General features: G+C 38.7%; 3 protein-coding genes across 7 annotated transcripts; 1 reads left to right on the forward strand and 2 right to left on the reverse strand.

The window, feature by feature from the left end:
• The first annotated feature begins 5 nt into the window (after nt 1-5).
• Nucleotides 6-7,173, forward strand: LOC149041125 (uncharacterized). Its single transcript, XM_089214421.1, has 5 exons — nt 6-226; nt 2,017-2,063; nt 3,636-3,794; nt 4,741-4,927; nt 5,635-7,173. Exons 1-5 carry the CDS (start codon nt 205-207, stop codon nt 6,696-6,698), a joined length of 1,479 nt encoding a protein of 492 aa, XP_089070547.1. The 5' UTR covers nt 6-204; the 3' UTR covers nt 6,699-7,173.
• LOC149041126 (uncharacterized) lies at nt 2,915-16,205 on the reverse strand. The gene is made up of 4 exons (XM_089214431.1): nt 15,017-16,205; nt 14,752-14,780; nt 4,470-4,579; nt 2,915-4,074 (listed from the first exon to the last, which is right to left on the reverse strand). The coding sequence occupies exons 1-4, from the start codon at nt 15,066-15,068 to the stop codon at nt 3,963-3,965; spliced, it is 303 nt and encodes a 100-aa protein (XP_089070557.1). The 5' UTR covers nt 15,069-16,205; the 3' UTR covers nt 2,915-3,962.
• LOC149041127 (uncharacterized) lies at nt 11,896-14,698 on the reverse strand. Of its 5 annotated transcripts, XM_089214427.1 has the most exons (3): nt 13,544-13,573; nt 13,052-13,141; nt 11,896-12,941 (listed from the first exon to the last, which is right to left on the reverse strand). In XM_089214427.1, exon 3 carries the CDS (start codon nt 12,936-12,938, stop codon nt 12,006-12,008), a length of 933 nt encoding a protein of 310 aa, XP_089070553.1. In that variant the 5' UTR covers nt 12,939-12,941; nt 13,052-13,141; nt 13,544-13,573; the 3' UTR covers nt 11,896-12,005. The 5 variants fall into 5 exon arrangements, with proteins under 5 accessions (XP_089070553.1, XP_089070548.1, XP_089070549.1 ...); XM_089214422.1 differs by lacking the exons at nt 13,052-13,141; nt 13,544-13,573 and adding an exon at nt 14,604-14,698; XM_089214423.1 differs by lacking the exon at nt 13,544-13,573 and adding an exon at nt 14,604-14,689 and having other exon boundaries at nt 11,896-13,141.
• Nucleotides 16,206-16,914: the final 709 nt, after the last annotated feature.

The raw sequence follows: 16,914 nt of genomic DNA on the forward strand, positions 1-16,914 counted from the left end.
AAATGAAGGATTATCATAACTTCTCAAATGACACAAAATGAAGTATAATCATTCAACATTGTGATGGCCGTGAAGCTAGTGGTAGACTGGATATGAGAGATGGATCAAACTAATTTTCGCGGGCCATTTCGGATTTCCTCGGTTCTGTACTTGTTCGCTCTGTTGCCTTTCTTACAGGGAAAATTAGCTTAACATATTTTATTCATGGCGTCTGCTGATTCGGAAGGTAAGAATATTTCTTCTTTTTTTTTCATTTTAGTCTAAGTTATGAATAATTCAGACTTGTGGTCCTTGTGAATTTTCATGAGACATGAGTACGTGATGTGGAACAAATTCGGTAAAAAAGAACTTGATAAATATGCATGCTTGTCAGAACTCCTGAGGCAACTACAGAATGCAGGCCTATAGCAAGGGGTACCTTTACTGATGTATCGGTCGACTGACTCTGCTGCTCGGATGTCAAGGTCACTACCGAGCCAAACCAGCCACCTAGGCACTAACACTTTTATACACATTATATCACAAACACTAACTCCGCCTGGCCGCCGAGCCACTTCACTCCCTAATACAACGAGCTAAAGGATTCACTGATATCTATTTCTACAGAAATGACCTCGTATTCTGTAGTTGGCTTTATTTTGTACTCGGAAATCGCTCAGTTTGTTCAGATTTGTTGTACATGGTGTTAAATCTTATGGCGCCATCCTTGTTTCTCATATCTGATTTTTGCAAGTTATAACAACTGTGCTGAGAGCTTTAGATTGTGGTTGATTACTTTGAACAGCTTGAATTATTTAAGTGCAGCTACGACCGCCACGTTTGATGCACAAGTGCTTCCTTATGACTTAACAAATTTGTTTTACCAGTTCAGATAACTTAAATGAAGCTAAGTATGTGACCAGAGGCATATAATTATGCTTGTGATGTTACCCAACAAGTGAGAATATAGGCTAGTTCCTAACCTGTGATCATACCCTCTCTCCAAGAAAAATGGCCGCCTGATCGCATGTTAGTGTTTTCCACGATGCCTTCACAAGGGCACAACAAGCTCTTTGAGAATATACCAGAATGAAGTATTTTTTACCATTCACATGCATGGCCACTTTCTGTGTTGTTTTTCTCGAGTACATGGCAGCACTGCTCAAATTTACTGAGCTGCTTTGCAGGCGGTGATCTGAATTATCTAATTGTTTCTGTTATAGGTACAACAAATCAACATAGGAGGCAACTCTTTATCAAAACAATTTTAACATGGCTTAGTCATACGCGAAATAACTTTCAACTTCTTTCTACTTCCCCTTTTGCAGGAAAAACAAAACAAATAATTGCAAACAAAAGCTGGATGATATGCTATCAGACAATTCTGATAATTTGAGCTTTGTTAGCTTTTTCCCTACATTTTTTTGGCAATAGTTGCGATTTTTTGCACGAACACACATCTCCAGCTCAATCAGCTGACAAAGACTGCACTATCTGGAAATTACCTGAACTTGTCGCTCAGTCATATTCAAGACTTTTAGGTTAACTTCTTTACATTGTGAATTTACTACGAATGCTGGCAAGTGTTTGTAAAAAAATAAGAGTGGTAGCATATATAGCTGATTTTATAACTGATTTTATGTGGCTTGTATTAGCTCTCCCCCCCCCCCCCCCCCCCACCTCACCTTCCCCTTGATATACATGAGTCAACTCTCTCTAAGACAGACACCTTCGGGACATGCATCAGCTGTCTGTCCTCAAGAGGTGTCCAGCTTATAGATAGTTCAAATGTACAGTAAATGACTGAAAAAAACAAAAACAGCATTCAGGGAGCAACACCAGGTGTCCATCTTATAGAGGTGTCCGTTAAGAGAGAGTTGAACTGTAATTAGCCTCCCCCGATATAAGCCCACTAAAAAACCCTTGCAAATCTTGCTACTGGTTTATAAGTGGCAGTCTAAAGATATGTTGCCAAATTCAACTTTAAAAGTATTTTGAAGTGAATAAACAGTGCAAACACAAGTATTTATTTTTCAGAAGTAAACTCTGGAGAGGTGGTCAGGCCAAATAAAAGACCATTCAAGGTAGGAAATGCAGCAAAATCTTTCAAATTTTACATATTGAATCATTTTCTATTAATAAGGTTGCTCCACATTTTAAATGTCACCCACCTTTTTTAGACAGTTGGGTTAATTAGTTTAGACATGCAATTAAATCAGATGGTAATGGACACATGTTTAATCGTGACTGATTAGGTCAGTTAGTATATTTGTGGACAACATAGTTTTTTTTTTTCATGTTTGAGGCTTTTCTGTGATTGAACAACAAAAAATAGAAATGAATCGACTCACAGAGCCTAAACCATTTTTGTACACGTACACTGTGCCTGTGACAATTATGGTACAAATTTATGTACAGGGTATGTGGACATTTCATGCAGGAGACATCCATCTGAGTGTGAACAATATGCGAGCCAGCAAGGCATGCGAGCCAGAATTGCCTGGTCCTAAAATAAAAGCTAACCATAAGGTACATAAGCCAACTATAGGCTAACGAGAGTAATTTTAAGGCTAACCAGAGTGTTGTTTTAGGCTAACCAAAGGCTAACGTAGGCTAACCACAATGACTTGCATGCAGGTTCGCATTATTCATGACCCGTGAAAGCCATGCTAGTCAGAAATCCCCAACCATAAATAAAGGCTAACCTCAAGCCACCTAAGCTAATTGTAGGCTAACCTAAATACTATTTAGGTTAACCAGACAACTATTTGCCCCAACAAAAGTATTATTAAAGTTAACTGAAATGGCTCACATGCCTTGCTGGCTCGCAATTTGTCAAGACCCTATCCATCTTCAGCAACAACCATGCTTGAAAATGCTTTTATTACCTTAAGTGTTGACAATCTTTAAAGTAATTAAGCTAGTGAAAGTTGCATTTGTTTTTCTTTTATGATTTATTAGGCACACTAAACTGTCACTTTAACCCCCCCTGCTGCTAACAAAAACAAATATTCTGTTTACAAGTAAGATTCCTTCCCTAATTGCCTGGCGGGGGGTACTCCAGATATTTTTGGGTAGGGATGTGCCGCTGGGACTTTGATACCCTTTCCCTATACTAGACCATGTTCAGCTGCATTTTGCGACCCTATGCTAGACTAGATGCGAAAAATTCGTACCCTAATTCAGACATTTCTTAGCAAATTGAACGGTTCCAGGTAAATTATACCCTATTCTAGACCAAAATTCTCTGATTTCCATACCCTATCCTAGACTAAACTGCTCAAAAACCCTGCCCTTCACAGCGGCACATACCTATATAGCTTATATATGGGAGAACCCCCCGGGCCTAATTGTAGGCGTAGCATCCTATTTGTAGCACACCTGATCCCTAATAATATTAATAATTATTGTGGCTCTCCTGCAATACATTCCAAATCAGAGTCTTAAAGTCATAAGTTTGTTTCTGAACTATTTTTTTATGAAGCTCTGGAAGCCCCTCATGATCATATGAGGTTAATGAAGCTCCCCAAGTCGCAAGCTCACCCAAAATTAAAGCTCTTAATTATTATAATTATAAAGATCAGGTTACAGTAGTTAATAAACAGTTGTATGACAACAATTTAATTGTCTGTTTTTGTTGCACAATTCTATCTCAGAAATGCGACACATGTGGTGGCCAGAATTACAATGCAGCCAAGCGTTGCAAGGTGGAAGGGTGTGGGGCCAAAATCAATATTAAAACCTTTGACTGGGAAAAACTTGCCAAGAAAAAGAAAACACATGTCACTCAACAAAGGAAACTTTTGGAGTATCGGGTAATTACTGCAATGAATGACAAGTGGATTTGTTATGTTCATCCTTTAACTGCATGTAGCCTACATAATTAATGTAACAATGCATGCATGCATGCATGCTTCATCAAAGCTGTGAGCTGAGTGAAAATTCTAAACACACTCTTAGCCTTATATTCAATACCTTTTTAATTAATATCTTTGCTTGTGGATTACTCTGCTTGACTCCTTAAAAACTGTTGGTATATAATAATGTCCCCCCTTTTTTTCTTGATGAACACTTTCTTTGTCAATTCCCAACAGACTGTAGGAATGAAAGAAAAAGACTTTTGATAACCAGGGAGTCTAATGATAAAAAAAAATCCATTTTAATACTAGGTGGCACCCTGTTGTGCATGCAAATTGCTCTTGTATGTCTCTCACTTAATTACCACTGATATATGAGATAAGTAATTTGCATTTTTGGCAGACTGCAATTTGCTGTTATGTGACTTATATGGCCATATTAACATTCAGAATGGGTAACTGCTGCATGTGTATGCAAAGCCATGTAATAAATTGTACATACTTAGCAAGAGGATGATCCATGTCACCTGATGCCATGAGGGCATGGCCCATTAGATGACATGATCACCGTAGTATTTTTGAATATAATTCCTCCTTTACTTTTCAGTTATTTTATAACAATAAATTACACACCTATTTCTATAAATGTTGCACCTGTGATCCATGATGCATGTTCCATGTTGAAAGCCAGCGGTGCACTGTGATAGACTTTGTTTGTAAGCGGTTTGTTCCACCGAGTTCAAACCAAAGTAATGATCATGATACTAATGATGATAACCATACTGTGAAATGTAAAATATTTATGGAATTCTCAGTTTTACTCCAATTAAGACCTTTTCCTAATTTTCTAGGATCTTTAATACATATATCTGTAAGTGACATATTTCTTGTTGATTGAATTTAGGCAAATGTTTTATACCAACATCATGGTTGGGATGTTGTTGTTCTATACTTCAACAGACATGGTAAAGGTACATCTGTACACACTTATGGCACACCTGGTGCTGGCCAAAAGTTTGTTGGAAAAAACAAACAAAATGCATCAAAATATGGTCTTGTGACTACAAGACTTTACAAACAGTTTTCCAAAGGTAAGTGCAACTGACAATCACCACTATATTCGTTGTCTTGATAATCTTATGATTAAAACAGTACATTCCACCCAAAAGAACTTTCCATCCTGATCCAATAAAATTTCTTGTGCTCTTTTGCAACATGTCATAACACATGGTTTGTGGCAAAATTTTCCAAATGGTTTTCCTAAGGAAATAGAAAACCTCATAAATATACAAGGTAAAAAAACACTAGTCGTTTTACTCAGTAAGATCATTATAAGCATGAAGTCTAAGAAGTCTGGCCAAATTTTTCATTGTATTTGACATTATTGTCAATTTAGGCTGAGAGATTGTTAATCATTATAACCATAATGATGGTGATGATGACTGGGGGATTACCAAAAAAGATGGGATGTGTCATTAAGTATACATTCAATATTTGTTTGAGTTTATTGTGAAAAAGCTAACAAACTGATAGCAGAATTCATTTATATAGTGAAACATGTGTATTCCTATCGCTGTAATCTCAAATTCAAACTCTTTGATTTTAATGTGTATCACAATTTGACTGTAACTAACATATTAGAACCTTCTTAAATTTGCTTTGCATATTTTTCGGTATTTAATTTCTGCCAGAGGGTTCTTTCACATGTAGTTTAATGCATTTGATCTATGTACTAAAAGTTTTCTGTTTTACTAAGAGTGATCAGGATTAAATAAAAAAATCTGTGTCTCCATTATAGAGTTTCATGGCAGTGAACACACGATTGATGACGAGCCAGAGGATCCGTCCATAACTGTTTCCGTCAAAAATGGCACAATGTCCGTTGTTTGTACGGGTGTGAAGCCAGTATCACAAGATGGGAATGAGGCTAATGAAAGTCAGGAATGTAGTGCTGAACAACCACAGCAGATGGCTGGTGCGGGTGGTGCCACAATCATCAATCAGGTCCCGGCAGATATTGCACAAGAACAGCAGTTGGATGGTGTGGGTGATGCAACAACTAGCAATCAGGTCGTGGCACAGAGAGCTGGGCCTGAACAGGTTGATGAGGATGGTAGTCGGGGAGGTGGAGCTAGGCATGGGCAGCTGGATGATGGTAGTAGTTGGGCGGGTAGAGCTTGCAGTGGCCAGGTTGATGAATGTGGTAGGGTGGCTGGTGGAGCTGGGCCTGGACAGTTAGATGACAGAAGTGGCCTTGGGCAGGTGGTAGACACTGTTAGTCAAGCAGGTAAAGCTGGAAGTGACCAAGTACATGAGGGTCAGACTCTGGCAGGTAGAGCTGGACGGGGGCAGGTGGATAATGGTAGTAATCAGGCACGCAGAGTTGGGCATGATCAGGGGGATGATGTTGGTAGTCGGGTAGGTGGAGCTCGAGCTGGGCGTTGTCAAGTGAATGGTAGTTGTAGTCGGGCAGGTGGAAATCAAAATGGGCAGGTTGATGATTTTGAAGGCAGGGGAGTTGTGGCTGAGCGGGAACAAGTACCAGTGGGGAAAGAGAGCGACGCAGTTGCCTATGTCGTTGATGGCGAGATTCTTTCTGTTGGCATTGTGGACAGAAATCGTGATACTCTTCACGGTCATAAAATTGAGAAAGGGATGGTCTGTGTTTTGATAACATACCTCACAAAGCCCCTTGTCCCTGCACCACTTATTTTAGGAGATCCCGATGAAAACCGCCACTTGCAGAAAGGAATGTTCTTCGTTTTACCTGCTGTTAATTTGTTCAAGTGTGAGAAGTACATTGCGGGTAAAAAAGTTATCTTACGTAAATATATCTGCAGCAACAATCTTGGACAAAACTAATTGTGACAAACACATTTCATACATGATTTTTTCGCTAGTGTCTATAGTACTTGAAAACGGATAAGAAGTATTTATTCCCTATCCTTCTACTCAATGGTGTTTCTTAGGGTTTGCGATCCACCAGGCTTTGTTTTCACTGCACGACAACGTTAACAACCTTGAAATGGGGAAACCCGTAAGGGGGGGGGAGGTTGAAAAAGTGAACTGTTGTACCTTAATAAGTGGAAATGTGGCCAAGTATCTCAACAGTTGCGTCCAAGATTGTAGCTTGTTTGGTTTGAAACTGTAACAAGTGGAAGCATATTGTAATGCGCTTTACTTGTTGACAGTTTTTTTACTTTTGCTGTAGCCGACGGTTTTGTTTTTTTAGCTTTAAATCATGCGATTGTTAGCGGGAAAGCGAGTGGCGTAACACAGTGTCAGTGGTTTATTTAAAAAGGCTCGAAGCAAAATAAAAGGAAACTCAACATCTTCCAACTTTTCTTTCCTAGAGATAACCTGGCCTTGAGGTGATGTCTCAATTTTTTGTTGCCAGAATTGTGTTTCCTTAGAATCAGGTTTGCAATAAACAGCAAATAATTATAATAAGTTGCAAGAAAGTAATAAATCTCGATTAAAGATAATGTTACTGAAGTATTAAAATAGTTAACGAACATTATTATCCCTCCCTTGTTCAAGTGATGGATATTGTCAACTGCGGCAAAAAAAAAAATAGTTTCGTTGAACTATTTTCGAATTAAGTCCCGTATTATTATTATTATTATTATTATTATTATTATTATTTTCTTCAGTTGCATGCCAAATGCTAGTACATCGTTTGGCCTAAATATATAACCTTTGGGATGCATATGATGAAATCGGGACTCTATTTGACAAAACCGTTTTCTCGGCGTAGTTGTTCATAAAAGACCTTTTCCAACCTTGGCCTAGATATATAGCCTTTGGGTGCGATATGACGTAATACGATACTTAATTCGCTCACAAGTTCAACAAACCTTTTTACAGGTGATGATAGCAAAAGCAAACAAATAGCAGAAATTGGCCCAGATATGGCACCTCTGGGAGGGACCTCATCGTTCGCAAACAATCCATCAAACCCGTTTATTAGCGCTAACGATGATAGAACATTTGGTCGCAAAGGGGGGCGCATTTGCATTTATTTGTCTAATTCAACAACGACTGAACATGGAAAGGTATATTTTCTAACTTCCACATACACCTAATTGCAACAACGTCGTAGAAAAAAGGGAAATAGGAATTGGTTTATCCGTCTAAGTTGGCCGCATTTACGTTACATTACATACATTTACAGAAAACTCACGAGTTTTTCTCTGTTCACATATTCGTGTATAGTAAGATAAATTCATTTACGTGTGTGTTAAGGCCGTTTCTTCAGGCGAATTTCAAACTTGTATTTATAATGCCTAACTTTAATTCCTTTTGCTTTTTAACCTTTTTCTTTTTTCTTTGATAATGTCATTGCAACTGACTGTAATATTGCCAAATGCCACAAAAGACATGATTACACTAGACAAAAAGATCCCACCAAACAAGAAAGAAATTAACAGGTATTTTGAGCTAGTGGTACAGGACGGCAAGGATGGAAGTGGATTATATTGCAATTAATTTTTTGACAGGAATCCTTTATACCATCTGTTGCTTACCATCTGTTAGCCTTTCTTTCTATCTGTTGATACTTCTTTGCTTTCACCACTTTTAGCATTTTTCTCCTATCCTAGTGCAACACAATAGCATCACAATTAAAGCAAGCTGCAGGCTATGCGTATAAAGTTATATATATCTTGCGTGCAATTGTCCCTTAAGGTCGCGGTGGATACCTTGACCATGAATATATTCATTAGGCAAAATATTGGCAGGGGTATCACTTTTAAATTCCTAATATCATGAACAGTTCAAAGCCGATTTCGTCAAAACTTAGCAGACATATTGGAGAATTATCAAAGTGCATAAGCATTGATTTATATTGAGTGGATGGCGTCTGAGGGCAATGCAGACAGCAACTTAAATTAAATTTGTTTAAAATGTGATTTTGTGTCCAGGTTTTCACCCCGAAGACGAAGACACAGACACAGAAACTTGATTTAACCACTGAGTGATCTATCACAACATCTATTGTGTCAAGTCAGAGCCCGATTTTTTAATTTCAAGTTTCTTTAAAAGATATTTGCCTTTAAATGCGAGAATTTAAAGGCTTCAATCTTACCTTCTAAGGCTTATTTTGAAAATTCGGCCTCTGATATGACAATCTACAATATGTCTAGTTTATCCCCCTGCCGTGTCAGCTCGTGAAATTCTCTGTCAGCGCTATATTCTTGGACACAAAATTGCTTGTTTTTACGCTTCCGAAGGCTTTCCGAGCAAACACGAGGGAGATGATTAACTCAAATTGTGATTATGGTAATTTTGGTAAAATTTTGCTGCACGGACCAAACCAAGATAAGTGCACACAGAAATCAGCAATACTTTGAAATTCGCTGCACATATTAATCGGAATACACCACTGCGCGGCGTTTTGAGAGTAGTAGCTGAATACATACAGTAAGGATTTTTTTTATCAACTCATACTTTATTCCTACTACCAGTATTAATTACACGGTAAATCATACAAAATAAAGACTACTTTCGCTTGGAAATTAAAATAAGATTTCACTATAGCCGTATGCGAATATGGCCCAATATTGGATAAAACGCGTCTACTATGCTACCTTTCGCGGCAAATATTCCAAAATTAAGACCATTTCGCAAAAAATTAAAGTCAAGTTTTTCACAAAAACGCAAGCGAATATGGCCCAATCAGTGGATGAAGGGCATCTACAATGCTTCCATTCCACGGCAAATCATACAAAATCAAGACTACTTTGCACGGAAATCAAAATAAGATTTGATTATAGCCGTATGCGAATATGGCCCAATATTGGATAAAACGCGTCTACTATGCTATCCTTTGACGGCAAATGTTCCAAAACAAAGCCTGTTTCGCATATAAATTAAATTCAGGTTTTCACAAAATCGCCTGCGAATATGGTCCAATCAGTGCACGCAGAGCATCTAGAATGCTTCCATTTCACTGCAAATCATACAAAATCAAGACTACTTTGCATGGAAATTAAAATAAGATTTGATTATAGCCTTATGCGACTATAGCGACTAGTTCGCATAAAAATTAAACTCATGTTTTCACAAAAGCGCATGCGAATATGGCCCAATATTGTATGAAGCACATCCAAAATGCCACCATTTCACGGCAATTGTTCCAAAATCAAGACTATTTCGCATAAAAATGAAAGTCAAGTTTTCACAAAAACGCCTGCAAATACGGCCCAATATTGGCAAATGTTCCAAAATCAAGACTATTTCGCATGAAAGTTAAATTCATGTTGTCGCAAAAACGCAGGCGAATATGGCCCGATATTGGATAAAGCTCATCTAGAATGCTGCCATTTCACGGCAAAAGATCCAGAATCAAGACTATTTCGCATGAAAATTAAAGTTAGATTTCATCATAGCCTTATGCGAATATGGCCAAATGTTGAAAGAAACGCATCTAGACTGTATTTCGCGGCAAATCATACAGAACCAAGACTATTTCGCATGGAAATGAAAGTAAGATTTCACTATAGCCGTATCCGAATATGGCCCAATGTTGGAAGAAACGCATATAGTATGCTGCCATTAATTGCGCTGCAGATGATCCAAAATCAAGATCATTTCTCATGAAAATTAAAGTACGATTGGACTATAGACTTATGCGAACATGGCCCAATATGGGATGAAAAGTATCTAGAATGCTGCCATTTTACGGCAATGATCCAAAATGTTCCAAAATCAAGACCATTTCGCATGGAAACGAAAGTACGATTTGACTATCTTCGTATGCGAATATGGACCAATATTGGATAAAACACATCCAGTATACTATCATTTCCCGGCCAATGTTCCAAAATCAAAGCTATTTCGCATGATAATTAAAGTCAAGATTTCTCTAAAAACATAGGCGAATAAAGCCCAATTTTGGATGAGGCGAAACTAGAATGCTACCATTTCACGGCAAATGATCCAAAATTAAGACTATTTCGCACGGAAATCAAGTAATATTTGACTATAAAAGTATACGAATATGGCCCAATGTTGAATGAAACGCGTCTTGTATACTACAATTTCTCGGCAAATGATCCAAAATCAAGGCTATTTCGCATGCGAATTAAAGTCAAGATTTCTCCAAAGACATGCGAAATAAAAATTGTCCTGGCGTTTGGTCTAGATACATGGCCTTTGAGAGGGATATGGCAGACTTGGACAGCCAATTTGCACACAGTTTAACGAAGCATTTTTTTTTTTGAGTAGATGGCCACTGTTGTCAATGTCCACCGTTTGGGCTAGATATGTATAACCTCTGAGAAGGATACAGTCTAAGCTCTCGTAAGCGGACACCCTCGGTACGCGAAAAAAGTGTCCGTAACTGGAGCTGGCCGCTTACGAGAATGGTTCTGGTAGGCGGCCACCAGATGAAATGGCCGATTACAGGAGCTTGCCAAGCTAACAATAAATATTGGAAATATACCAAAAAATTTATTGCGCCCTGGCTATACAGTGCTACGATAGTGGCGATAACTAAGTACTAGGACTGTCCCTTAGTGATTTACAGTTGTAACCAACACTGAAACAAACAGTAGCTATGCAGTTTACAATATTTAGGAGTGCCTTTCATGATCAGGCCCAATTTCTCTGTATTTCTTTTTTAGGGTTTCCACTTACGGGAGCTGAAAAACAAAGGAACCGTACAAGCGTATCCGCGGCTGCTCACTGGAATGTCCGCTTACGAGAATGTGAAATTTGCAGTGTTTGTATGGGAGTTAAGCTGTCCGCTTACGAGAGTCTGTTAAGAGAGCTTCCACTGTATTATAGAATAGGGCACCCAATTCGCACACAGTTAACTAAAACCTTTTTTTGAGCTGATAGCCATTGTTGTCAATTTCCACCGTTTGGGCTAGATATGATGGCGTTAGAAGACAATTTTCATCAATTGGACTAGATATATAGCGTTTGGGAGGGATCAGACGGAATACGGCACCCAATTTGCACAGTTCAACAAAAGGTTTTTATTAGTTAATGGCGATAGGAGACAATTTCCATTATTTGGGTTTTATATACAGTCTATGTGAGGGATACGACAGAATGTCTGACTTTTGCCTTTATTGGAACCATTACACTTAGTCTTGAGCGTAGTGCATGAAAGATGATTTACCACTTGTATTAACCTATGTACATCGAGGATACTTAATGTCATTAAAAAGAAATAAAACACAAATTAGCGTAGGTGTCATCCTGTAGATCCAAAACTGTTTGGCAGACACTGACAAACTGATTCAAGCTGATTTGATGGCCCAGTAATAATTCGGCACCGTGGAGGCCATGTCGGTGTGTATCCACCAAAACAATGGACGAATTCCCGACTGGTATAAAGACAACTGTCTTCTCGTTCACTATTAACAGGGCAGCATCACCGTGGTCCCGTGCACACAGCCTTCTCAACTGGAACAACAACGTCGTGGGGCCATGTTCATCAAAAACGCGAACTGGCAAAGGGGAGTCAACTGAGACGCTTACACACGGTTGCGCGACGGTGGCAGCCTCTGACGCAGACAAGAAGCGTTGCGGCAAGCTTAGACGACAGCGGTCGTAAAGCCGGTTTCCTACTCTAATAGCGGCACAAAGAAGTTTGACCCACAGAGGAGACAGCACAAGTGTCGGTTGGAGATTAAGACCTTGATGCCATGCGCCATGTGCAAGGATAAGGGCTATAACACTGCAAGCCGAACTACCATTTCGGCCGTCAAGTGTTGATTGGCTAACTTCAGGCGGGAATTTCCATACGAACAAGTCATTCTGAGTAATGCTTTCCCCGAGGACTTCAAAATTGTCATCTGTTGACGTGTCGGTGTCAACGGCATCATTGTCGGAATTAGCAATATAATGCTCATATTCCTCTTCGACATCGTCATGGTCAGAATCATCACCTCCATCCCAATTGCCATTGTCATCCTTATTGTCTTGGATATTTAACGAATCCTCATAGTCACTACCAGATAGTGCTGTTTGAAATTTAGAGGCTGCGCTGACAAGTTGAAGCTTGCAGAAAGCGATCCCTTTTTTAGCATAGGCCAACTTCCCTCCAATAATTCTTGCGTCCACCGACACAGTTCTATAGCTGCCGATCATTTCCTAAAAAAATAACAAAAATGGGCACGTTATATAGCCAAAAAGGGTTGAACTGTATGTATTGTGTACTCGAAATCGCTCTATAATCATACGCGTCATTAAAAAGGACTTACACTTGCAAAGCGACAGACTGATTTGAAAGTCAATACTGTTACAGCAGACAGAATCGGACGACATGAACTTCGGTTGTCATGAAGTCACTTCTACGACAAAATGCAAGAAAGGGAAACGATTGGATCAACGTTTTAGCCAGTAAGGTGACAACAATTTAGATTGTTTTCGAGATACACCAGAAGGCAGCCCATTCAAGTGCTACTTTCTTGTTACAATGTAAGTATCTGTCAGACTACGCAAGTACGTGCTAATTCTTTTATTGTAAGGTCGGACCAGACCTCATCATTAATTAAAAGGTCGGGACCCAGTTATTCGAAGGTTGGATAACACTATCAACCGGATAAATCGTAATGCAGCTGATGTGACAAAGCAAAGCATGATATCCACTGCATAAACTAACTGATTTTTCCAGTGCAGAGTGTTTTCCATCGTTTAAACACTACGCTCAAGGCTTTGCGCATATGACAAATAAAAGTTTTTCTCAGTCCTACATTCTCCGACTCCACAGATGCTTCTTCGATTTCTGGTGGTCCACGGGCATCAAGTGGCCTGGAAAGATCTTAAAAGGAGTAAAGAACGAGAACAAATCAAACAAATCTATTTTTTCGGTGAAGAATGGTTCTCAACCGAAAACAAATTACAGTAGAACCTCTATTAAGCGGCCACCCTCCATTAAGCGGCCATTTTTTTAAGTCCCAAATTATTTCAGTGTCTCTAAACTGCAGTATTCGATACCTTTATTAAACGGCCAACCTCTATTAAGTGGCCAGTTTTCAAAGTCCCGAGGGTGGCCGCTTAATAGAGGTCCGACTATATTTTCAACTGATATTTACTAACTGTCGAATTTTCCCTGCAATTCCTCTGCGATCTTTGTTAGGTGGGGAATGCTCACGTCCATGTAATACGCAATGAAGTTGGCCATCTCCTTTTTTACCAGAGCAACTTCCTCGTCCCATCTCTTCGCTATCTCGCTCTTCTCTACAATTATTCTCTTGATCCGTATCGGTGTATCTGCGATAGCATTATCATTAAAGAGAGAAGCAGGTAAACAAAGTACAGTTTTTACACAAATTAAATTGTAGTGAAGTCTTAACAATTTGAGAAATGTCCCGACGCGACTGCGTAGCATAAAACATTACCGTACGAACATAACAGAAGATATGGATTGTGAACATTAGACAATCGCTGTTGTAAGTGCTATAATTGAAGCGCAATAGACTATGGAAAAACGGAACAAATATTTAAGTTAGCGTTGAATGCTGTTACTACGCAAAACAACTTCGACTAACATTGTTGCAAATTATCACGACCATGTACAGCTGTTTCGGCCTATTTGGGCCTCATCAGCACGGCGAAGCAAACCACCCAGTGTGAATGCACATATATTAGTAACAAACTATTTGTTTACTAAAATATGTTTACAAAAGTAAAAGCCTGAGTAATCGGCAGCCGTGGACAGCAATCAGTACATGTCTTCAGCAAATTAAACAAACACTACCACATAACTCAATTGAATGGAAATTTCATAAATGAATATGGATCATGCTTCACCTGCATTTCTTCCCCATGGGAAGTTTCCTTTAATGACTTCAGAGACAGAACATGTACACTGCAGGTTGGCACCTTGAACACCCTGTGTCTCTTCGTTATACCGTTGTATTTGAGAAGAAAGTTTGGCTTTATCTGCAGAAATTTTACTACGTAATCGTGTGCGTTGCTTGGATGATCCTGAATGGAATTAAAACAATTGAAAGGAGGCAATATGACCCCAAATCAACTTAAAGTGCTTATAGTATTACAATGATGTTTAAAACAAAGATGTGACCTCAGCTTAAAAAATAATAAATCTAAGCAAACGAGCGATCGAGCGAGCGTGCAAGTGAGTGGGTGAGTGAGAGACAGTGAGTGACGGAGTTGGTAGGTGAGCAGGTATAGTATGGATGGATGAATTTTACCAAACATACCAGCCAGTTTGTTCATGGATTGAGTAGTCTGCTCGATAGTTGAAACCATCATCTCTATTTCATCTTGAAGCCGAAGACGGCTAGAAGTACCCTGCAAGGCTTCCACTTCTGTTTTAAAAAAATATATATATTGTCATTTAGAAGTGACAGAATTTGATCAATCAGTTACCAACCTGGGTTACCAAGTAAACCTATTTTCATAACCTAATCTGAACTTCAAATAAAATAATTAAAAAACCTGGAGAAAAATGGGAATTGGTAAGCAGTATATTGAAACTTCTGCTCCTGATTTCAGGCTAGCCTAAATAGCAGAAATGGTTAGGCTGAGTAGCATTTAAATTGGCCCCAAGATCACTGACTAAAAAGGTGATAGCTACTGATAAACAATTGCAAACATTGCATGATAGCTATATATATAACATGATACAGACATTTGTTTCAGAATTGACTCTTATAACGCTTGACTACCATTAACTTGCTAAATAGAGAGCTACAGAGCGCTGTAAACAACTTTTGCCCAGATTTCTTCAGTTGATCACGGTGTCTTACAATTGAATTTTGGAATCGCAGCATCTCAGGTTCCGTTTTTACAAAATAGCTAAGTCTTTGTCTCGGATTTTAAACGAGGGCCTTGGCGTCTCAGCTTGTCTTGGATTTTACCATTCTACACCCTTTCATCTGTACACCACATTTTCCTTACTTATAGAAAATTAGTGTAGAGCTCTTTCCACCACCAACAAAAAAATTTACAGAAAAAAAAAATCATGTCTTCATCTGTACACCACATAATATACATTTTACCCACACGAGTGTATCGCCGCACAAGACTCTGTACCATTCCAACAATATTATTTTTCTTTTGTTCCACCTCAGTGCATGCTCAGTAATGAGCTCTTCTCGATCTTGAAAATTGTAATAAAAGAGATTCATGGTAAAATAATAAAATGATTTAGATTATTTTCAATTCGTACTGTATACTTGAAAAACTTTGCACTGTATAAGATTAACCAAAATGAAAGTAAGCTGCTACTAGCTAGTCAACCTCGTAAGGAAAGGAACTGTTTTAAACACACTTTATTACTGCATTATTGGTTAAAGTTTCAACTCACTCTCAGGAAGCATGTACTTTGTAGTGTTTCCACAACGAGACATGTGGGAATTGATCTCTTCCAATTCCTCGCCAGTGGAGCAGGCACTTCCATCTTGCCATCGGCCTCCCCATATGACCTGTCAACAAAAATTATAATGTGAAGTTTTTTATATGAAATAATTCATATTTGTACTGCGGTTGTAGATGAAAGTGAAATGTGATCTTCGCAGTAAATTTTCCAATTTAAGCAACTGGAAAGAAGAAGCCTGAAAAAAAAAAAAAAAAAAAAAAAAAAAAAAAAAAATCAGGGCTTCAACGGGATTCGAACCCGTGACCTCCGCGATACCGGTGCGATGCTCTACCAACTGAGCTATGAAGCCACACATTGGGAGCGAGGTCAATTTATTGAGTTCATATCTTCCCGTGCAGTGAAATGATGTGAAGTTTTTTATATGAAATAATTCATATTTGTACTGCGGTTGTAGATGAAAGTGAAATGTGATCTTCGCAGTAAATTTTCCAATTTAAGCAACTGGAAAGAAGAAGCCTGAAAAAAAAAAAAAATCAGGGCTTCAACGGGATTCGAACCCGTGACCTCCGCGATACCGGTGCGATGCTCTACCAACTGAGCTATGAAGCCACACATTGGGAGCGAGGTCAATTTATTGAGTTCATATCTTCCCGTGCAGTGAAATGATGTGAAGTTTTTTATATGAAATAATTCATATTTGTACTGCGGTTGTAGATGAAAGTGAAATGTGATCTTCGCAGTAAATTTTCCAATTTAAGCAACTGGAAAGAAGAAGCC

This window comes from Pocillopora damicornis, chromosome 8, assembly GCF_964200805.1.
Source record: "Pocillopora damicornis chromosome 8, jaPocDami1.2, whole genome shotgun sequence".
Classification (NCBI taxonomy): Eukaryota; Metazoa; Cnidaria; class Anthozoa; order Scleractinia; family Pocilloporidae; genus Pocillopora; species Pocillopora damicornis.